The sequence below is a fragment of the Rhodnius prolixus genome, unplaced genomic scaffold (assembly GCF_049639745.1).
Source record: "Rhodnius prolixus isolate KJV_2025 unplaced genomic scaffold, Rpr scaffold_1, whole genome shotgun sequence".
In the NCBI taxonomy this organism is placed as follows: domain Eukaryota; kingdom Metazoa; phylum Arthropoda; class Insecta; order Hemiptera; family Reduviidae; genus Rhodnius; species Rhodnius prolixus.
In genome coordinates this window covers 54,943,031-54,966,859 of record NW_027411581.1, presented here as the reverse complement: position 1 = coordinate 54,966,859, position 23,829 = coordinate 54,943,031, and the positions used below count along the sequence as shown (strand labels likewise).

General features: G+C 31.9%; 1 protein-coding gene across 2 annotated transcripts in view; it reads left to right on the top strand.

Annotated features, from left to right (window-relative positions):
- LOC141462367 (uncharacterized) overlaps positions 1–23,829 on the top strand; it is a 36,152-nt gene continuing 12,323 nt past the window's right edge. Inside the window, exons 1-2 of one of the 2 annotated variants that reach the window (XM_074144169.1) lie at positions 1–214; positions 953–1,237. In XM_074144169.1, the coding sequence (XP_074000270.1) occupies positions 1,027–1,237 (211 nt within the window). In that variant the 5' untranslated portion in view covers positions 1–214; positions 953–1,026. Of the gene's footprint in view, positions 215–952; positions 1,238–12,340; positions 13,032–23,829 lie in introns of those variants that run through there. The other variant, XM_074144170.1, reaches the window with a different exon arrangement.

Below are 23,829 nucleotides of genomic sequence, written 5' to 3'. Positions count from 1 at the left end.
TATTTGCGTGGATGAATACTCAGTGACGTCAACAAACTATTCGATCCAAGCCCTGCTTCGTTTTGACCAACCAGCTTCATTCTCCATCAATGTCCCGAACTCGCAAGTGGCTATTATTAATTCCGTTGTTTAATCTTGGCTAACGATGGGAAACTAGTGGCACATTAGGCCTACGCCGCACGCCAGCGTGCAAAAAAGTATAAATAAAAATGGGGTAAGTAATAATTTGTATTTTATATTCATTTTCCTTGTTTAAATGAATTGTAACATGGTGAAATGGCTAGTAGCCTGTTGTGATTGAAAAGTTATGATTTGGAAGGTTTTCCTAATCTGTTAGCGACCGTATGAATGCTATTTATTATGAGAACTTTATTTTATGGTTAAATAAAGTTTGTATAAACTAAATTGTCCGGAATACATAAAAAGATGTACAGGTTATATTTTCTACCTTACAGTGCGCGTGTGTATATATAGAACTTAAGTTACTTGCTATTTATATTGTGCCTAATGGAATTGAAAAAACAAGTTATTATGATGTGAAACTTATTCATAAAGTGATTTTCAATTTAAACATCTGCAGTTCGATTCAAAATCATGCTACGTTCACTCATTTTTTCTCAATGTATATATGACAAGGAATATTGCTGCCTAGAGTTTAGATTACTTCATAGTTCCCAGAATTTATTTCAGGAGACACTCATTGCCAAAATTGGAATCTAGAGAGGGGTAAGCTTCTGGAATTACCAGTTTACCAATTTACTACTGGATTGGGTAACAGCGCTTAATAAGTGCAGTAAGCACAGTTAATAGCTGTTTTAAAATGCTTGGTTTATGACGAATGTGCAGATTCATTTATTTATTTTTTTTTAATTATAGAATTTGATAGTTCACAGCTTTATCTAAATTTTGTCCTTTTTTTTAGTTACACTTTTCATTTGGATTTCTTTTTCAGAGCCATAATGGCGTTTTTAAATTATAATCCGGTGTCTTTCGAGACGAACAACTTTTTATACAAATCCAAAAAAAATGGAAACAGCTCAAGTGGTGTGCAGCTCTCCGCTGTTCTACAAACTAGAACCGGAGAGTCCTCCATCATGGGATACTGTTGATTTTACTGAGTCTAACTTTGGCGAATATTGGCCAGACGATTGGGAAGATGAAAAAGAATCTGTGGACATCAAAAGCTTTGCCCATGGGGATGACATACTTATGGATCTTGATCTACTTATGAAGGAAGGTAAACGAGGATTTTTTAAAATTTATAATTGCATTTTTTTTTCATGTGTAAATTTTACTTTGTCTTGCTTTTGTAATGGGAAAAATTGAAACCGTGCAATACTGAAAAGGGTTGGTTGGTGTATGGTTGCTTCTAGGGAGTCAATTAGGTTACCTATCTCTTTATATTAGGAGAAAGAAGTCTGGGTTTGCGTTTGCGTAACCAAAATTAAATTTCTAGAAGCATCTGTGTAATTTTCATTTTCATTTTTTTGAGGTTCAACTCTGATAAGATGAAAAAGATTTTAGTTTAAATACTTTTGGTAAACCTAGTATGTATGAGACAGAAGAGAGTGTTCGCGCCAGTTTTTTTTTATTTTATTAATTTGTGACAATTTAATATTCATTTATTTTTACAACCAGACAACTGATTGTAACCATTTCCTTCTTTTCATTATTTACTTTGTTTAGTTCAATTTTTCAATTGTTGACAAATTCTGCGTGCCCGACATCTTGTGGACGGCATTGATTAGTCCCTTTTAAACCATGGCTGTACGTGTTAATTTTGCTTATTTCTATCTACAAATCTAAATCATGAATTTTTATGTGATTTTATTTTGCAAACATTACACAATTTATCTGCGATACTTAGGGGTCATCGATTTTTTTTTTCTTACTCTTTCACTTTATATGTCTTCCTTGTTAATTAATTTGATTAGAAAAATTTAATTCAAAAGAATGTTGTTTACTTGAGTTATATTTAAAGAAACAAAAAAATTAAAGATTTCGCGATAATATCTGCTCAACTTTTATAATTGGTATAATTAATGGATTTAAATAATCTCAATTACTGTATGATTGACAGTTTCATAATAAATTTTATTTTTTGTATCTAGATAAGGCAATTTTTGTACAAGGTTAGATGGGAAGATGTTATGATCAAACTGAAACTTCCTTTTTAGAAAATAGTCGTTTTGTTGTTCAGTATTTTATAGGGTTAATTTTTAATGTTATTTTGAACGTACTAGTTATATAATATTTGTTTCAAGAACGGGTTTTAAAATAAAAATAGTTTTAAGATGCAAAAAGTAAAAGGCATCTTTAAGATGTTTCTATTAAGGTTTTTTTAAAATTGTAAACGATGTGTTAGTCATTACCGACAAAAATCTACTCATTTGAATTTAAGGCCTGACTATTTACTAATCAGATATTTCCAAAAGATGGAAATAAGTGATAATTTTGTTTTCACCTACTCTATCGTTCATATTAGAAAACTGAACTAGACTATAATTACCAAAGTATGTAGTAATTGCATCCATTGAAAAAAACCGGTTTTCTCTAATTGCAGTTCTACCATTTTAAATTTCTATGTAATGTAGGCCGACGCCCATTTTTTTTTTTAATTGTAAAAAAAAATGGTAGGGGAAATAAATGTGAACTTTAGTTCAATCTTTCTGTTGTTTAACATTGATGTAAATATAATTTCGGGGCTAACAACTACTTCTCTTCGCTAAATTATGGACTACTGAAGCAATTTGTCCTTTAAGAAGTTATAAAGCTTATTTTTTGAGAAGTTAATTCCCCTCGTTAGAAATTATTAGGGTGTTTATAATTTTTATAATTCAATGAAGCATATATAATATTTAAAATTATGTCGTGACAGAATCAAAATTACGAATAAATAAATATTTCTAAATTTTATTGTTTTTTACACAATTTCTCTCAAAGTGAGGTACAAAAGAGCAGCCACTGGCTGAAAGGTGTCCGGTTATTATAATTGTTTTTTTCCTCAGCTAATGTTGGTTCACATATTTTATAATAAAAGGTTTAATAACACATTCCCGTGGATCATTTAGGAGTAGCTGGTAAATGCTACCTATATCGGCATCCATTTTTATTGATTTTTAATATAAGGCGGGCCAAAAATATGAGGTCTTTTGCTTCATTATTATTACATTATTTAATGCTCGTCAACATCTAAGGTCATAGTCGTTTGGAGTCCTATTCAATACGTATCTGGTTTCTGAACAGTGAGCCATGGAGGCACTTTGGATGAGAGAAATCTCTGAGGGCTGGCAATTGATTCTATTATGGGACCTGAACGTGGGGTTCCAGTGTGCTTAACCCAGAGCTGATCTATTTCCTTATTATTATTTATTTTTCTCAGCTTTTTTTAGCCAATTTATACAGGATTACAATCGTCCAGTTCATTTATGATTCAAGCTATGAAGCCGTCCTTGCTGAATCCAATCTAGTAGGTTCGGAATGGATGAAGGAAAGAGTGGCGATAATTCAGCCAACTTGAACAACTGTTGCTAAACTCCCACACATGACCTGGCATACAGATCAGAAGAACATCCTTGCTAATAGAGATTTTTACCATTATCGTGGAACTAGGTACACCCATCTTTCTAACTGGAACTTATAATCTTCCGATTTGCGATAGTTTTCAGTCTATGGGCATTTGCTCTTGCCTCCGCTTGAATCCCTGCACCTTTTCTTGAGCTGAATCTTCCGCTACGTAATTAGCAGGTATGCTCTCTACACAGTTGCGATAGCTTTTTTCGACATTCTTGTTAAGTCCTTTTGGCGCCATGCCACAGCAGAGTAGTTAATGATGGTTATGATTTGGGATACAACTATTGTGCCCCACTTTTTAAAGTTGAAGGACTAGTACATTCAGCTGTTCTGAACCTGAGAAGCTCCTAATGAAGGACCCCACTATTAACTATTAGTTTTGTAGACAAAAAAGTAAATAAAAATCAAGAACAGTATTACAGAAAAGAGAACGAGCTCATAAAAAATTGAAACCTTTGCTAGCCCTTTTATTAAATGAAAAAATGTTTATTGCGTATATCATTAAATAACAGTAATTAGAAATTTTGTTTATTATATTTTTTACTTGATTGTTTGTGGTGTAGTATTTGCTGCAAAGTTAAAACTAGAAAGGCGGAAGAATTGCTGGTCAGGTCACGTTGCAAAATACATCCACTTTCTAGTCAGAAATTAATTTTTAAGCCAAATCTTCTATTAGCATTTAGTGTTTTTAAGTTTTATTTAATCTTCCATTTAGTCAGGAAAATGAAAACATTTTATATAAGTTATAAGCCTTCGAAATATTGATTGGTTCAAAAATCAATATGAAAACTTAACTGATTAATAAACCAAATGGAAAATTCAATAATATTGGAACAAATAAATACTTGTCATAAATACTTTATTTTGTTAGATAAGTCGTAAGAACTGTTCTAAAAATCGATTTACGTTGTCCAGGTAGCTAGCAATGTATTTATTATTGACAGCATTTGGTATCAAAAAATTCACCGTTGGCTTTTATCCAAATTGTATTTCTCTCGTAGGTATTGATCTGATGTTTTCAAGGAAGTCTATCCTTACAGTTTAACTAATTGAAATACTTAATTTTGAAGTCATTCTGAGACGAGTTTGATCACGTTTGAACACTGGACGGAGGAATTTAGTCATTAAAGCTAAATTACTTTGAATAAATTTTTTGTCATGTTTTAGGTACCTAGTCCTTTTGAGAAAAAGTTTTCAAATTTAATGTTAATAACTGTTGAAAAAGAGGAAAGGAGAAGAACCGTCGGGCGGTCGGAAAAACGTCAGGATTCTTTTTTAGTAAGAAAGAAGAGGGTCAGCTTTGTTTTACAGCTCCACTTGGGATATCCATTTCTTGGTATTAGTATATAAAGGTCTTAAGTGCAGAAGGAATTGCATCTATAATTACTTTCACGACTTTAGGCAAGAAGTTCTAAATTTTTAGTTTAAATATCGAAGAGAAATCAAAATTCCAGAAGCTGCTAATCAGCTTCTTCTATGTTTAACTTAAACTATTCTTTAAATCTAAAATCCGAATCCTGTGATTCCCAGCCGACCGAAGGATCAGACATTGATCTTAAGGGAAAATGGCTGGAGACTATGATAAAATCCAGTTCTGTCAGCCAACAGCCTTGAAACTCAATCTTCTCATGCCCAAACCTGTATGTAAAAAGCATAATGTATTAATGGATTTTATCTTAAGGCTCCATTAAAGCACTTTGATATAAATAGTTTGTACACGGACCTCTTTGCGGAGTTCTGGGTTCCAGTGCAGTAAGTTAGAATCTTTCCCTCTCGAAACCTGTACCTCTTACTACACCCAGTGATGATTAGTGTTTTCTAAAAACGAGAGCAAATTTCGGAGGGCCGGCGGCAGTTCAGTTAAGAAAGTTTCCATCCACTGACAGAAATTTCTGTTGAAACAAGATCTTTTAAGACATAAAAAAAAAAACTCGATTCATTACGGATGTTTTCTAGAATATCGGCAATGATTTTTTGTTCAGCAAGTTCTTCAGAAAAGTTTAGGACCACTGGCAAAAAGCAGTTACAGTTGATTCCAAATAAATGAGAGAGATACGTCTGTCTTTCATATTTTTAGTTTCCCATGTACCCAGACCAAAAATTACTTCGACGGTAGGCTTCTTTTACATTCTTGTAACATTCTTGTGCTTCTTTGGAAGTGATCTTGCAAGAATTTAATTGTCTGTAAATAATTTTTCATACTTTCAAAAGTTATGGAAAATGTTATTGTAAAGAAAGTTTCTTTAATAATTGTTGAATTTAAATTATCCAAGTTAATATATAAAGATCAGCTCACTTTTCTTGAATATTTTATTTCATAGTTCTTAATTACAGTTTCAGATAGTCAAGAAAACATTATATATTTTACAGATTTCTGTCGTGGAAATTTTCTTAAGCATTTTTCAGTTGCCAAAAGCCTTTTTCCTTAAAATTTCAGTTCAGAACTCCTTATTCTTTTAAAGTTATGCAATATTGATTAACGATTTTGGTAACAGTTCCTTGTAAATTCTTTTATAATTCATCATCTGTGATACTGTAGATATGAAAATCATGCTTTAGTCACATTTCAGGATTTTGATTAGATTTTATTAATTGGCCACTGTGTTAGTTTTATCCAGTTGGTTGAAAGAAAATTATTTTCTGTTTGATTTGGTTTTGCAGTTCTAGGATTTTTTTTTGTTAGATTTTATTTTTGTTGAGCAGAACATTTTTGATTTATTTTATGAATTGTTTTAGGTATATATGCATGAAAGAGAGCTTAGATGTAACTGGTTTTTTTTTTTTCAAAATATGAAACGGTAATTCGACATCTAAGAAAACGATTTGTGGAAGAATGTCAGTGATTCTGGAGCCTTTTCAAAGGAAATGTCAAATCTTATTGGTTTTACTAGCAAGTCTCCAAAATTCCCTATAATTAGATTCAATCTCCACTTCTGAATAATATAGTAAACCAATACAAATTGTTTTAGAACTCAAAGGAGAGCCGTAAAAGCAGATAAATTGAATGAGCAAGGAAGATGTTCAATAATTTTGACTCTATGTTTGCCAAATTCCTTGTTGTTTCTGTATAAATGGTTTTTCCATGTTAAGAGCATTGGCTTTTGGTGTTCAAAGTGCAGAGTTTCTCTGAGCACTTCGCAGTCTTGATAGTGTTTCTTTGGAACGTCTATTTATTAACTATACTCTTAAACTCTTTATCTCTGTTCATTGATTCAATTTAAAATTGAGATAAATCTTGGTCAAGTCTCCAGCAGAGGCTTTCTTAGCGACGTTGTCGGTCTAGTGGGAGAAACCTCTGCTTGTTCAGGTCAAGACCGGTGGCCAGTTTTAGAATGGATTGCATTAGCATGATAATCCTAAGTAAGTACCTTCCCTGCTTAAAAGAACCAAGCGATTTAAGCGACCGAAGTGTTGGTCGAAACAGCCGCCGGTTTTTGTTTTGTTTGTTTTGTGTGTGTGTGTGTGTGTGTGTGATAGCATTAAACTGATCCCTTAAGACCGCCCTTCTGAGAGCATTACTTTAAAACTAGTCCCCTTTCTCTTATTTACTTTGTTTTTTATTCGCACATTTGGGTTTTTAAATTCATTTTAGAGGGCTTTGAAAGAAAAGCAATTATCGTCAGTTCACTGCCGGCTCTGGGACTGTACTCTTGTTATAATATGAGCTGCATTTCATCGGGCAGTGTCCTGTAAGCTTCATCTAGGAAGAACCAGAACTCTGGATCTCCGCGTGGGAATGTAGAGCTTTAAAAACTTAGTTAATCCCTTCCTTTAGTGGTTAACGTTAGTATTGAAATAAAAATAATCTTTATAGTAGTCATAAATTTTTAGCAAATTCCTTGTTGCTCTGGAGAACACAGGGGCACTATTGTGAATATAGTCCTCGGGCAGGTATTCTTCATTCTGTATTTATGGCTAACCTTGTTTGTCACTACATTTAATTCCAGCTATAAATTTAGCATTCCTTAGTGGTTCTATAGCGCCTTCCACATTTCTTAACCGCCGGAGATGCCTGTGCTGGTGTTCAAAAGGCCCTACCCAAACAATGCCTGCTAGAGGGTAAAATTTTAATTTATTCACGTATTCAGATTTTTGAAATCTCTAACTTTGGGAATGATGGTGGTAAGAGAAGAGTCCTTTTTTTTATATAATTAAATAATGGATAAGTACAAAATATATTAAGATTTTAAGATAAGACTGTGTGCAACTTTTTTAAAATAGTTATGCTATAAAGAGAAGCCAGTTCACCTAAGTATAAATGTGCATTGAGTCAGTCGTACCTTTAATCAACTTGGTTCGGAAGGCCTTCCTAAGTTGAAGAGCTGAATACCAGTCCAATCTCCTAAGTAGCCAATGAAGTTTCTGGAATTTTTGTGCAATTAAGTGCTGAGTTCCTGAGTAGCTGATTACCTTATGCAGCTGAATATTCTCATCAAAGGTCCATGGAAATGTATATCAATTGGTTCTAAAACAACTGCAATATCTGCATTTTGGGTTTAGTCCTCTTTTACCTCACTCTCCAATTGTAAACAGTGGTCTAAGAATACTTTTATACTAGGTTATGGAAGATTAAAGTAGATTTTATATTAATAAACGGATATAATATAGATAACCTTCCATGCGCTTTGTTCAGCTAATTACTTATGTGGTAGTTCCAGGTTAGTCTCCTATCCACGTGAATTGCTTGAGTTCTTAGAATAAAAACTTTGAAATTGGCCTTCTGAGATTTATAATGTTATGATGGAACTTAACAATGTTGTTTAGATAATTTTAAAGATATTTCGAGTTTCGATTAAGTTTTCATCGCTAAGGTATCATTTGGAAAGTGCTGAAGATGTTGATAATGCTTTAGCAGAGAGTTCTTAAAGTTGAATAATATTGGTGAGATGGCCAGGATCCCTGCGGGAGTAGTGCTGCCGGCTACGGATAATGCTTTGGACCTTGGTGAAGGTGCGTGGAAGTTTCCTTCCATTGGTGCTGAACTTTGCAATTTGAGTGCAAAAGCTTCAAAGTAAAGAGCGTGAATGGTATTTACTCTTGTATACATGCAAAATACCATGTTTCATCCAAAATTAAAATACGCTTAGCAGAATGCAAGAAATGCATTCTTGCAATCATGGAGAATACTCTACCAAAAAGGATGAGATAATTACCAAACGGTTTCTTTATTAACATTCATTTTATTTCAACATTGTCTCTACAATTAATTGAAATTGATTATTTTAATTCAACGAATTGTTTTCGTTAATATTATTTTTTAATTCGATGTTTATTGGAAATATTTCTGAAGTTGTTTTATAAGATTCAGTGCTTAGTATCTAATCAGGAATATTATTTTAAAACAAAAAACTGTAATTTTTTTTAAATACTAACGATTTAAAATACTATTGCTTGCAAAGATTATTCTGTTATAATGTTTGACTTCAGTATTTTTTTTTTTATTATTAATCTTTGGCTTTTATGTGCGTCATTTGTATAAAGGAAAATTTTTGCTAATTCTTTAATTATTTCAGTGACGTGATATTGATTGTTATATTTTTATCAAAATTATTTTTTAGGGCGTGTTTTGTGTGTTCACAAACACCGATCGATTAAAGAAAATATAAAATTAAAATAATATTCAGGGCTATGAACTTCTATTGAATAATTTAAAAAAAAAAAAAAAAGGAAGATAAATAATTGGATATGAACACTTTCATTACTAAAATTTTAAGATTTATCTAATCGTCCATTTTCTTTAAACTCCTAATTTAAAAATATATTCTTACTGACATTGCGCGCAGTGTAAAAACCTAAATAACACGTTACAGGGAAGCTTAACACCTTCTCCAGTCCTAAAAAAAAAACTGTCCAACGAATTTTACCGTGAAAAATGGGCCCGAAAAAATGTAAATGAAAACTTTAGAGGAAATTTTGAAAAAGAAAAGTCCAGTAGAGGGCAAAGAGGCAATTTAAGTAATAAGTGAAATAAATTCTATTCATGTTTTATCTGATGCTTTATATGCATTCCGACAATCCTTGTTTGACATGCTCCTCGGTACGAGTTGTTTTTCTGCCTCCAAACTCATTTTCAGAATTACACTTTATTTGCTAGATCTTTAACCGCCCCAGTAACCAGCCTTATCAGAAATTTCTACAAGATTTTTGGGGTAATACTAGATGAAACAGAAATAAATTCAAAAAAATTCAGATAATTAGATAAAGTGTTGCAAGCAAAAATTTCGACATTAAAGAAAATTCAAATAGGATGTACGATGTCATATGGTTCTGCTACAGAGTCGTTGAATGTATTTTTGTGAAAAATATGTTCTTGAGAAGTTAATTTTTCCAAAAAAAGAAATCATTTATTTAAAAAAAAACATTAGAGGAAAGGTTATTTGTAGAGAAAAGGTCCCACGAGTACTAGTCAACTATTTTATAAATTAAAACTGTCCTATAGGACAGTTGTATGAGGGTACTTAACTTTTAAAGTTTTTGTTAAGGAGATTTTTACAATAAAAATTAAATGTTTCCCCCCCATTTCATCGACTATTTCTTGCGGTAAATTATGTGGAATAATATAGTCAAATAATATAAAATTCAGATACAAAATAATATGACAATAAATAAAATCAAGTGGAATTTCTATTATGTGGCATATGTGAAGGGAAATTATTATGAAATTTTTAATTATTGAATTCTTGATTATTTGTTTAAACAATCGCTTTAATTCAAGTGTTTTCTGTCTTGGAACGCAAAATAATATGAGATAATTAAAGGATATACATTCAGCTGCAACGTAAAATAATTAAATAAAACAATTAATTTATTAGTATCTCCTAAATGTAAACAAAAAATTTTTTTTTCTTTTCAATGAAATCAGTGTTTATTATAAAAGAATTACTAACAAAAGTGATTATCGCCGTTCCATGAGAGTTGCCTTTTTTAAAGGCGACAAGTGGTAATCAGGAGATTTCCTTCATTTTCGGTATTACAGCAAAATATTTTCATTTTAAAAAAAATTACTGGAATCTAAAACTTGATATTTCGATTGGCTCCCAAAAGGAGACGTTATTAAATGAAAAAAATCATTAATCGAATGGTCCATTTTACTGAGTGGAATTTTCTCTTTCTTGAGTTGTTTTTCGTAAAATGGTTTCAAAGATTTTCTAAAAACTTTACATATACATTACATACATGTAGATCAATAACTTATATAATAATAACAAAGCTTTAAGTTCACAAACTTTTTGCAATTGAGTTGGCTATACATGTTGAAAATAAAAGATTACATTGGCTACAATGCAAATAATTCAAAATAAAGTAAGATTATAAATTATATCAAAACAAAGTAAGACTTGTAAACATTTTATGCTTTAACAAAACTAAACTAATCAAAACAGAACCTAAAATTTACTGCACAAAGGTCACAAGTATTTTTAATAAACTCTTTATTAGGTCATTAGTATTTCCTTTACTTGTTGCCTAATTTGAAGTGATTGAGTTACAATATAATACAATTTATTTAATTGAAGAATTGATTGTACTGAAAGAAGAGAGTGTATTCCTAATTTATGACTATTAAAATATTTACTACTTAAGGAAATGTAAAATGGGCCTTCAGTTAGAAAATGTTCCAAAGTATCATTTTTAATTGAAAAACAAGTGAAACACTAATAACGTAACGTAAAAGAATTAAATTAAATTTTATGTACCTATGAAATATATTTTTTCTGCAACCATTTAGGAATGTTCTCATTACTCAATTAAAATCAGCCGTGTAATGCCCAACTTTACCTCACTAGTGGGGAAAAATTCCCATTAGTGTCACTTTCCTCACTAGTGAGTGAAAAAACTTTATTGTGCTTCCTTGATATAAGAAGTTTTGTTATTAAATATTTTCTGTAAAACTTTAATAAGCTTATTTAAATTTATTTTATCCAAATAATTAAAAAACGAATATTAAAAAAATAAAATAAAAATTGATTGGAAAATAGAAATAATATTTTAATAAATAATTAGATATTTTTAATTATAACAGTTATAGTGTTACCATATAGAATTTTAAAATGGATTCTAGTGATTCCTGTTTAGTTTGTTTTTTTTTTAGTTAATAACCCTAATGGTTGCAGAAAAAATATAATATTTAACTCGAGTGTAAAGTATTTTCCGCACTTGTTAAATAAATAACTATTTCTTGGAAAGTTAAAACGTTTGGAGAGGGATTCCATTTAACTGACATGTCGTAATAGTGTACAGTTTCATAATTTGGACATTATTAGAATTAAAATTAATTTTATATTCTCTAGAGAAATATATGAAGTCTTGTAAATGTCGCACACCCAATTTTGTTCGTTTATTAATGACTTTTTCCTTTTTTTTTTTATTGTGAATGATTATAAAAATTCTTAATTAGTTCAAGTTTTAAGTAATAATATTAAAATTAATGATTTGTTTTGTATATAGGGGAGTCTTTGTTGCTTTGAAACTGGGAAGGGGGCTGAAAGTGATTTGGTGTCAGAAGAGAGTATTTAAGGGTGTGTGAGTTAGTGACAAGAGATTGTAAGAAAGAGGCCAGTAAATATCTCAAGTACTCACAAACAAATACCCCCTCTCCTTCGATAATAAACCAATAATAATGTTTGCTACAAGGTTCTCTTCTTTCTATTATCTTATGGTCCGATTTTTATTTTTCTTCTCTCTCTTCATATCTTCCCCTCTCTCTCTCTCTCTTGCTCTCCATTCTCTTGCACATTTTTCTTGAAATTTTTTTTTTAACTTTCAGTCGAGGTTTTGTACTTGGTGCGTTTACTAGTGTGCTCGTACACGTGTTTCAATTTCTTAGTGTTTGTTCAAATTAAGTTGTTCTTTTAATATAGAAGTTTAGTGGGATTTAAATTCTTTATTTACGTGCTATATTTTTACCCCTCAACTAACACGATAACGATTTTTGTTATTTTAATAACTTGAAATTTGTTAATTTTTTTTATTTTTATATAAAAAAAATTCCATTTTTCCAAGAAAGTTTAAAAAAGAGGACCTTTATTACATTTTTTTAAATGTCTATTGCTAATGGTCATAAGTTTAACCGTTAGTATGTGTATTAAGCGTTGTTGCTATTCATCGTATAAGTGCACTTGGAGCCAACAAATTATCGTTAATTCACAAAAATTGGTCAAGAGAAGGTTATAATAGTTTTAGAAAGGAAAATATAAGACACTTCCATCTAATTATTTTTCTAAACACCTAAAATTAAAAAAGAACTGTTCTTTTGAACAAATCCATAAAAACTTTATAAAGCACGGACTAAAGGAAACGAAAGTGTGAACCAAGTGATAATTTCTCTCTCTTTTAAAAAAAATTTAAACTTCACTTTAAGATTTATATTTTGTAAATAATAGAACGAAAATCCAAGAAGATATATTGTTTAAAAGATCAACAAAAAAAAAGTAACATTATGTACAGTTTTTATCATCAACGTACGTATAAAACATTTTGTTCAATTTTTTTTTAAATATTGATACTAATGCATGCTTTTTCTATCTGCTCGAATGATACTAAGGCATTTTCGCCATATACATGCAATAACGAGATTACCCTTATTGTAGAAATTCCGTTACCTTTATAGGTGTAACATATATATGTAGATCTACAGCGCTTAAAAATTATAATAATAAATTCCAACAAGATTCAATGTATCAGTTGTGAGAAGTCGAATGTTCTAGTTCCAAAATACCATTTGACTGGGATGTGTGATGAGAAAGGTTTTTATAACAGTGCGAAAGGTTACATTCTATCATATTGCTGGTCTTTTGCTTTCATACTTCTTCAGTCTTCATCGCAAATACACATTTTTATTTCATTGAAACAGTATAAAATTAAAGTCAGTTATATTTTTAGAAAAAATTCTAATTTTCATGATAATTTATTATTAATAACCAACCAGATTTTATAATCAAATATTTAATTTACTTTAGTTTTAATAATTTATTTAAAGAAAAAATAAAATCCGTCTGTCTTAATATTTTTAATTTATTTTTTTTTTTAAATATACACATACATATGTTACAAAATCTATTAATTACCATGATTTTCTTTACTCCATTCATGGCCACCATTAGAGAGTTAGTCAAACGTGACCAAGGATTTTGTTTACCGGTTTACTTAAGCGCCATACGTATTTTGGGACGTATTATATCTGTAACTTTTAATTATCCAATATCTACAGCGATCTTTTTCTTAGCACCTTCTGTCATAATATCCTAAAATAATTTTTTTTTTTTCAAATCTGGTATTAAATTATTTGTTTGTTTTTGTTCCTCGCAGAATAGTCACATTAACATATTTATGCTGGTTCATAGTATATTAAAAATAATATTAAGGGGCAAAAAAATAGCAGGTGATGGAAAGAGAAAACGAAAAACGTTAACGATTAAATGGGAAGGGCGATAATGATGAGTTACTGTTATAATGGTGCTTAATTATTTGAGTGGTTAAAATGCTAACTCTTAAGAATATTCGAGTGTAGGTGCATTATTGAGGTTTAATCTTTTTAATATTTTTCATTCGATCAGATAAATATTTCCAAGAAGTTGTTATATAACAAAATCCTGTTTTTATAAATCCATTTCATTATCAAAATATGTATATTTTTTTTTAAAATAAAACTGTTTCGTGGAATTCATAAAATAATCCATTTAAATTTTTACATAAATAATTTAAAATTTATAAATTTCCTTTGCGATTTTTTTTATTGTCTTGTCCTACATGGAGGGGGGGGATATACATGTCTGGTGACATTCTTGGCCTTTGTCAGACCTGGTTTTTAGTACTTATTGCTTACTTTCATTATTGCTGCACAAGTTTTGTAGTCTACTTGGGATTTGGGGAGGGGCCGAAATGCAGAATCCACGTGACCTTTTCTCACTCTTTTTGGTTGTGTAGCAATGCACAATAATTATGTTGGACGTGTTTTTTAATAAATGTACCTTACGTAGAGGCCGTTTGGGACTGCCATTAAAATGTAAAAACAAGCATACGTACCCACCCACTCACTCACCTCGCAGCGTCACAGACACCGCCGCCATATTTTTGCTACTCATTTAATTTTTTTTTTTTTTGTAATAATAATTTATTGTTGCCTAAAGGGCTGAATTTTCATTAGAAAAATATCTTAAAAAAAAAAAACACTGAAAAAGTCTGGCTGAAAAATTGTAAACATTCCTGTGTTTTGCTTTTAATATATATGTATATATTTATTTTTTTCTATTCAACGTACGATATCCAGCAAAGACTCAAATTGAATCTTTGACTCTATCAGTTTAAGGAAGTTTACTTCCTTCCAGAACAAAGATTGGGGAAAAATGCTTAAGAATGGCCTTGTATTTTAGCAGAATATTGACGTAAGATGTTCTTGTAGGAGAAGAGTTGTGCGGCTGCATAGGAAAGTCTTTACATCTGACATCAGTAATTGTTAGACAATTTACGTAGTTCACTATTATGTAAGGTCAATCGATCATTTCAATCTATTTCGTCACTATGTGTTGCTAAATTTTGTTATTAATAAGAACCCCCGGCATGGATGGTGAATTAGTTTGACAAAAAAATATTCTTCAATAATTACGCCCCCATTAAACATTATAAAAATCGAATTCTCTTTAAAATCGATATATCCTTTTTTATACATATATATTTTAGTTACTCCTCAAAGCAATTTATTGTAATAGATCACAAATTTTATTTTATTGAAACAATACAAAGAGTATCAGTCCAATTGAGATAATGAGTGGATTTTGTTGTGCACTATTTGAAGCTGGACTGTAAATCGATAATGATGGTTTGAAGGACTAGTGAGTACAAGCGATATGGGACGCAGTTAATTGCTTCCTCCATTGATAAGGAGATCGATAACAGATAATTAAAGTTAAATGCGTCGTAATTGTGTTTATTTATTTGAAATGAAATTTATAAAACTTGAATGATTCTTGGATCACTGATTAAATTATTATTATGATTTAAGGCGCGTCCAACATCTGAGGTTATTGGCGCCCGGAGCTTTTTTCAGTGCACTGCCGGCCTCCGGACAGTGTTCTCTCGTTGCAGACAACACTGTCCATCACCGGACAACGAGCTGTAAGAAGCTCCTAGGAAGAGGAAATCTATGGGTCAGCAGCTGGACTCGAACCCGGGACCTCCGCGTGGGAGTCCAGTATGCTAACCCAATAGCTATCGCTGATTAAAGTATTTACTTTTACTCTCCTTTCAAAAAAATAAATATCTACATCCTTATAGAGTTTCTAAGAATTAGGATCCCTAATAAACAAGCATTCTAACGTAGTTATTGCGCGAAAAAAAACAAACTTATGAACGTCCAATTTTAACTTCGTAGATTCTTTAAAGTAAGAATCTACATAAAATAGCATTTTCTTTAAAAATGTTTAAAATAAAATTATAGGGAGATTCGGTGGATTAAATAAAAGATGAAGTTTTAAAAATAACCGAGAAAAAAAAAATTATGAGGTATGAAATCGAATAACTGCTTAAAAAGTGTTGGTTAAACTTAAAATAATTTTCCGACATTTCAACACTCATTATCGGCCATCTTCAGAAATTTCTGCAGGTGTCGTGAAGTAGTTCGTTTAAAAAGTACAAAATTCAACGAGAATATATTTTGTTGAAAGGATTAAAAACAAAAAAAAATACCTCCTCCTAGCGCTTGATACATTTGTTCTGTACACATAACATGATAAATAACTACTGAAGGTCATTTCACCAGCTACTGAAGACACCAAGAATATTCTTTGTATCTCACCCCGAAAGGTGAAAGTCACAAAGTAATATTGATACAAAAAAAAAAAATGAAACGTTAATCATTAAAAAAAATACAGTTTTTTGTGAGTACTTATTTACCTCTATTATCGTAATATATCTACTCGGGGTTGTAGTTCACAAAATCTGGTCACCCTACTTATATATAACTATGAACATTGGTTTAAGAAAAAGTCAAGTGAGTAAGTGCAATGTATGGGTTCATAAAAGTTCTTGATAGTAAATGTAAATATTGACTTGTGTATTTATGTCTTAAAATTTATATCAGTGTTTATCGTTATGTGATTTGTTTGTGTTATACGCCCCCTACTATTTGTTTGATTCGTAGAATTTCCTTGGAATCGATGTTCAAGATTTATTTCTAGGGGTGTGTCTATTTGAAAGGGATTCTAGTAACCTAACTGCATATTCTACATGACTACATATTTATTACTAAAAAAAAAAGTCGTGTGAGTATGCATAGAAAAAGTTTAAAAATTAAATTGGAAATAAAATTAATAAGAATGGGCGAATTAACCGAAAATGACCGAAAAAAAACGATCGTATTCGGCTTGTTACAAAATTAACTAGAGAGAAATTGGAAATAAAATTAATAATCATGGTCAATGGAGCCGAAAATTGCCGACAAAAACCGATCATATTCGGTTTGTTAAAGAGAAGAGAGAGAAAAGTGTTATTAAAAAACACGGCTAAGGCACGTTGGGTTACAGATCTGGAATTCCTAGAATTTCAAGTTCTCTAACCCAACGTGCCTTGATGCCATAGGTTTGTGCTGGCTTTTCTTATCTGTAGTGAGTTTAACCATCATATCTCAGGAACGGATAATCACAAAAATTTCAAATTTCATATTTCGTTCAAGTGTCACCATGGGAAGCGACAATAAATTTTTGGTCAAAATTGGTGCACCGGAAGTACCATTTTTCTGAATAGATTTTTCACTTTTTTAACTTTTTTCCAAAAACCGCATCTCGGATTTCCCTCAAACTTGGTATAATTATAGTTCAGAAATAGTTCTATAACTTTTATAGGAAACATTTTCCTCTAATACTTCGATTAAGGGCACTTTTAGGGGAGGGGGTGGGTGGGTCAGTCCGGTAGAATGCCAGTTCGCTGTAATATATGGACTTACTTTCTACTTAAACATTAATTATGATGCAATGTGAAACGAAAATTCTGTATTTTTAGAAAATTGGTCTACCGGAAACACCAATTCTTTAAAAACAATGTTTTAGTTTTCTTATGAGTGGCATCTATGATTTATTTTAAACTTGTTATACTTATATAGCACACAAACTGTTCTATAACTTTTCTTAGAAACATGTTTTCGGAAAAACTTCCTGTAGGGCATTTGGGGGGGGGGAAGTGATTGATTGGTCATGCTTCTAATGTTCCTTTTACTGTAATGCGTGAACCTACTACCCGTCAAATATTGATTATAATTAAACGTTTAACACTCTATTAATAAAGAATAATGGTCCACCGCAAGTACCATTTTACAGGATAAATTTTTACTTTCCTTATTTCTACTAAGAGTGTTAGTTCAGGGTTACGTTTTTAAGTTTCCACTTGAAATATCTCTTTTTATGGTCTTTTGAGTTCGAATAAGTTTTTTTTTTTTTACAAACTGGTCTGTGAATGTGTGTGTCTATTGTAATTAAAATTTAAAAAAGCATTACTTAATTATATATATATATTTTAATTTTCTATCAGTATCTTTTAATTAATATAATTAATAGTTTCTTACCTCCCTCGTAAGGTTTATTGTCTGTTTTAACTAAATGGTAGGCTACTATTTACTGAACAAATATTTTGTAGATAAAAATGGCCATCAAAAAAAGGGTCTGTGACATCAATTCTAAACATTATTACTGAAAAGTTAATGCAGTAAAATTTCTTAAATTATATAAGTGTTAGCAACATTTAAATAATTCACCTAAATTATTTCTAACGTTTATTACTGGCTGAAATTACGAGACAAAGTATGAATGAAATGTTGATCAACCCCTACACTACGCATGCCATAGTTTCGCCACCTCTGCTCTCCTCTTCTACACCATGCGTCTGCAATAAAGGCGAGCATTCTTAGCTCTTCCTGAATGAAACTAATAACTTCCAGCAGATTTCGATTTTAGGAAGGTTTTATTCAAGCAATCCACCATTCATAAAATTTCCAAATGATTTTTTTTGTTGTTTATTAAAATTACTATTTCTTGATTTATTCCTGGTATTTTGTATATTATTAAATTTATTCATTCAACTAGTATTGATTTTAAGATAATGTTTTATCTGTAACGCCACGTGGGAGCCATTGTTGTTATCAGTGAACTCTGTACTGACCCTACAGAAGATAGTCTTTTTTATTATATTTGTTTTAAATACACGCTTTTATTGAAGCCTACTCACAGAGTTCATCAATAGTGTAGTCATATTCAGTTTGGAGTTTTCTTAAATGAATTAATGTCACCTACGAGGGTCGTTTGAAAAGTCCGTGGAAAAATAAAAACTACTTAATTTTTTGGAGTAAACCTTTTTTATTTTTCAACATAGTCTCCTTTTAGGCTTATACACTTCGTCCAACGCTGCTCTAGTTTGTTGATCCCTTCCGAATAATAGGATTTGTCCAAGTCTGAAAAATAGCCATTCGTTTCTGCAATCACCTCCTCGTTTGAATAAAATCTTTTTCCCGCCAGCCATTTCTTCATATTGGGAAACAAATAGTAGTCCGAGGGAGCCAAGTCTGGAGAATAGGGGGGATGTGAAACGAGTTGGAACCCTATTTCCATTAATTTTGCGACCACAACTACTGATGTGTGAGCTGGTGCGTTGTCGTGATGGAAAAGGACTTTTTTGTTGGCCAATCGTGGGCGTTTTTCTTGCAGCTCGGTTTTCAAACGGTCCAATAACGATGAATAATATGCACCTGTAATAGTTTTACCCTTTTCCAGATAGTCGATGAGAATTATTCCTTGCGAATCCCAAAAGACAGTCGCCATAATCTTTCCGGTCGAAGGAACAGTCTTCGCCTTTTTTGGCGCAGATTCCCCCTTGGTAACCCATTGTTTAGATTGTTCTTTGGTCTCAGGAGTGTAGTGATGTATCCATGTTTCATCCACAGTGACGAAACGACGCTTAAAGTCCTGCGGATTCTTCTGGAACTGCTGCAAACCGTCCTTGCAACACTTCACACGATTTCATTTTTGGTTAAGCGTGAGCAATCGCGGCACCCATCTTGCGGATAGCTTTGTCATGTCCAAATGTTGATGCAAAATATTATGTACCCGTTCATTCGAGATGCCCACAGCACTAGCAATCTCACGCACCTTCACTCTTCAGTCATCCATCACCATATCATGGATTTTATCAATGATTTCTGGAGTAGTAACCTCAACAGGGCGTCCAGAACGTTCAGCGTCACTTGTGCCCATATGGCCACTCCGAAAATTTTGAAACCACTTATAAACTGTTCTAATCGAAGGTGCAGAGTCACCATAATGTTTATCAAGCTTCTCTTTAGTCTCCTGAGGCGTTTTGCCTTTCATAAAGTAGTGTTTAATCAACACACGAAATTCTTTTTCGTCCATTTTTTGAAAATCACTCGACTTCCTCGATTCAAACGAATGCCGAACACAAAGAAATATACCGATCTGGCTGAAACTTGGTATGTGTTCTTCCAAGAGATGCTACTAACTAAACATAACCCCGATACGCGCCAGTGCTATCTCTCTGACTTTGCACGGACTTTTCAAACGACCCTCGTACAGTCTTAGTTGCTGAGGAAAGAGAAAGTCCGTTGAATGTTTCATTCCGATTCTTTTAACGAAAATTTTTGTAATTTGTTTTAAATTGGCCAATGAGAGAGTTTTACATTAATTTGAATAAATATTTACTGGCAGACGGCTGTCGCCAATTGCATGGTTAATTTATTCCGTAAAATCCTAGAAAGGAAATAAATTTAAAATTATTTTTTCCAATTAAAAGAAAAAATCTATTACAAGATTTTCTTTCTCTTACTGGAACAAATTCTCATTAGTTGTGACAATTTTGTTGCGGATTTTCTGCAAAAACCTGTATTTCAGCAACTCATTTATTTCTTCGTAATACTATAAAAAATTATAAAAGTATTGATGACAGAATGGCATTAAAAAAGGAAATCCTAACCATAACTACCCCTTCTCCTCCAGGATTTTCCCCAAAAAATGAAATTTAATCCTCCACGGATTCTCCCAAAATTTTGCTAAAATCGCCCTTTCCAAGATCAAAGAAATACTTAACATATTTTGGTGAAATCTCTTCATCAAAGCGTGAAAAAAGATGTGTTGTGTTGTGTTAAAACCGCTATTTGGACTTAGAGGACCTCAATGTCAAGAAAATGGCACGATTGTACTACTTCTCTTAAGTAGGAAGAGCAAGTAAAAACTGTTTTTCTTCTATCTTAATTTCTTACAGCTCTAATTTTAAAAAAAATTCTTATAAATGTCGCATTTTTATTAAATATTTGGTTCGTATTTATTATAGCTATAGCTTATAATTCTGTATTATACAGATACTATTTTTGGATAGATGGTTTGAGTCCCAGTCTGCCTAAAGTCACATTTCCGAATCACTCAAAATTGAATTCGTTTTCGAGATATTTGAATGACTTTGATTGAATATATTTGTATGGAATTAATAAATAAATAAATTAATAGTTCTATATATTTACATTTTTTGTATTTTACAACACACGGATTAAAAATGGTCGCAGAAGAACTTAAAATATGCGAATGAAGAAGTAATGGTAATTATTTTAAACCAATAAAAGTATTACCTTCTAAACAAACAGCCAGTCTAAATTTAAATAATAATAGTTTAATAAAATACTATAAATTCAAGGTAACTAAGTAAATACAAAGATAAAGTTACAGAATATTTTTTATTTAAAAAAGAACTATTTATGTAAACAAACTATACAAATTTAGTAAAAAAAAAAACAAATATCTATTTTATGTATTCATATATTAGATTTATATGTACAACTTAATCCTAACACGTGGCGAAAGAATACGATAGAATGTTGGTGTCCTTTAAAAAAGATCAACAGAAGTTGGTGGTAGCAGCGGTATTTAACATTATAAACAGATTTATCTCGATATAAATACTGGCAAAGCTCTTTAAGAAAAATAAAATAAAACTAATTGCGTTGTGTCACTGTTGTTTACAAAGAGAATATCATTGGGTGTGGTTCAGAGGTAGTAGCTGTGAAGTTTGATTGGTTAACGTAGTCCGTCCAATAAGTGGTGGATAAAAAAAGACAGTGTTTTTTAACAATTAAAGAAAATCAATTAAAAATAAGAATTAAAGCAAAATTATAGTTAAGTAGATATAAAGTTTACAGAAATGGAGCTGTTGTCGAGGAAGTTACAAAAAAGGTGAAGGTGACCCTTCCGATGGCGGTTTACTTTAAGTTGAGGACCAAGTTGGTTCTCCCTAGTGGATCTAAAGTTCCATCTTCTTGTGTTTTATCGTTTTTAAGAGTTATGTTTTGTTTACAAATACGTAAAAGAACGCTGTTTTTTTTTGTTCAGCAGATATTTCTGATGAAATTGCGGATATTTTCTTATTTAAAATTAAATCTCTTCTAGAGAAAGTGGAGTTGTCAAACAGAGAATGGCCATCATCCCAGCAACCTTCTATAAAAATTATTTTTTTGAAAGTTCACATGTTGCTGCCAGGAGATCCGACCGTAACATTACCAATACGAATAATAACTACATTTTATGACTTCTCTAAAGAAGTTGTGAAGGTCTCCCCCGAAGTTACTTTAACTTCCAATTGTATTACTGAGCATTGATATGCTAAAATTCTATTTTTAAGGCAGATTTTAGTGACTAGAAATGAGCAATCCTTGAACGAGTTTTTCCCTATACCGTCTATTCAGGTAAAGACCAAATCATATTTGTTAACAAGTGTTCCTCAAGATTAATCCTAACATTTGATAATAATTCCTAGTTGGAAGTTCGCCCCTAGAAAATTGTAGAAAATAATTTAGTCGGAGTTTTTATTACATAATATTATTATATTTATTTTGTTTATTACCTTCTAGATTATTAGTGCAGTTAAAAAAGAAAATATTAAAAAAATTTACAGATAATAACCATGTTATGAAGATATAGAAATAATTTATAAGATCAATTAACCTAAATAAAAGCAGTTTGGTATAATCAGAACTGTTAAGATTAGAGGATTTGGAGCACTCTCCATAGAATGATGTATTGGTCACTCTCAGATGGTACTTGTCAATCTCCGGAGAACACTTAACACACTTTCTCGTTATCGGAATTTTGCTTGTACGAGAAGGTTCAGATTGGCTTAGAGTCGTCATCATTATTATTGATGAACGTTTTAGAGTGTCATGCTTTGTGGTAATAATATACCATATGCTCTGAGTATACACAGTTGCGTATTGTCTGTAAGACGCAGGTGTTCCTGGAAATAATCTTGATCTTATCGTTCCTATACCCTGAGATAGTGCTTCTCATTTCTTGCTGTTCTTAGTAGCTTTCAAGCAGTGTTTTTTGGTTGGCTACTTTCCTGAGCCAGCCTATCTGTCTCCTTACCATAAACCCTCTTACACCACATCCAAGAAGTAGGCCAAAGCAATGACCAGTCTCGGCGGAGCACACCAAAGGCTATAAGGAATTAGAGTCGGGCCCACTGGGTCTCCCGTCCAGTTAAGAAGCTCCTAAAACACAGCTGTATCTAACATTTCAAGCTTCATATTTTGGACAGAGATGCTTGGGAAACGTGGACTGCCATTGGTATAGGCGACTGTGTGTGTGGTACACGGACGACTCTAAGACAGAACTTGAAGTGGAAGTCTAAGTTTATGGCGCCAATCCAGCTTAAATTTTTAGGCAGTCTAATTGCACTCAACAATTCGTAGCAGCCAAGACGAAGGATCATTATTTCAGAGTTAACCATTTCTTTTAGAACTTCTAGACGGCTTAACAGACTAATTTTTTGTACGAAGACTGTTGAAGAATAGCTTGGGATTGTTTAGAAATCCAGTCGAGAATGTGTAGCCACATTAAGGTGTTTCTCCTTTGGTAGCTCGTTCCTTCGTTATATAGAGGACAGATCTAACAGTTCTGGGGAAGAGCTTTCATCAAGCCTGCGAACCATTTCTTAGCATTTCATAGCGCATCGCAAATGCAGCCATCAGAGAATGTGGGGTCCAACATAAGACGCAGGTGTGGGAATGGATAACCCACTCTCAGATGATGCTACTTACTCGGTATGAAGGGGGTCCTTTGCCAAAATTGTTGAGAGTAACACAATATTTCTTTTTCGAATGCCTTCTTTGCGGTGTAAGATCCTAGGGGAATGTCACAGACTTCTTCCCATCGGAGCAGCCACCTGAAACTTCTATTACAAAAATAAAAACAAAGACAAACTTCTTTCCAAGGCAAA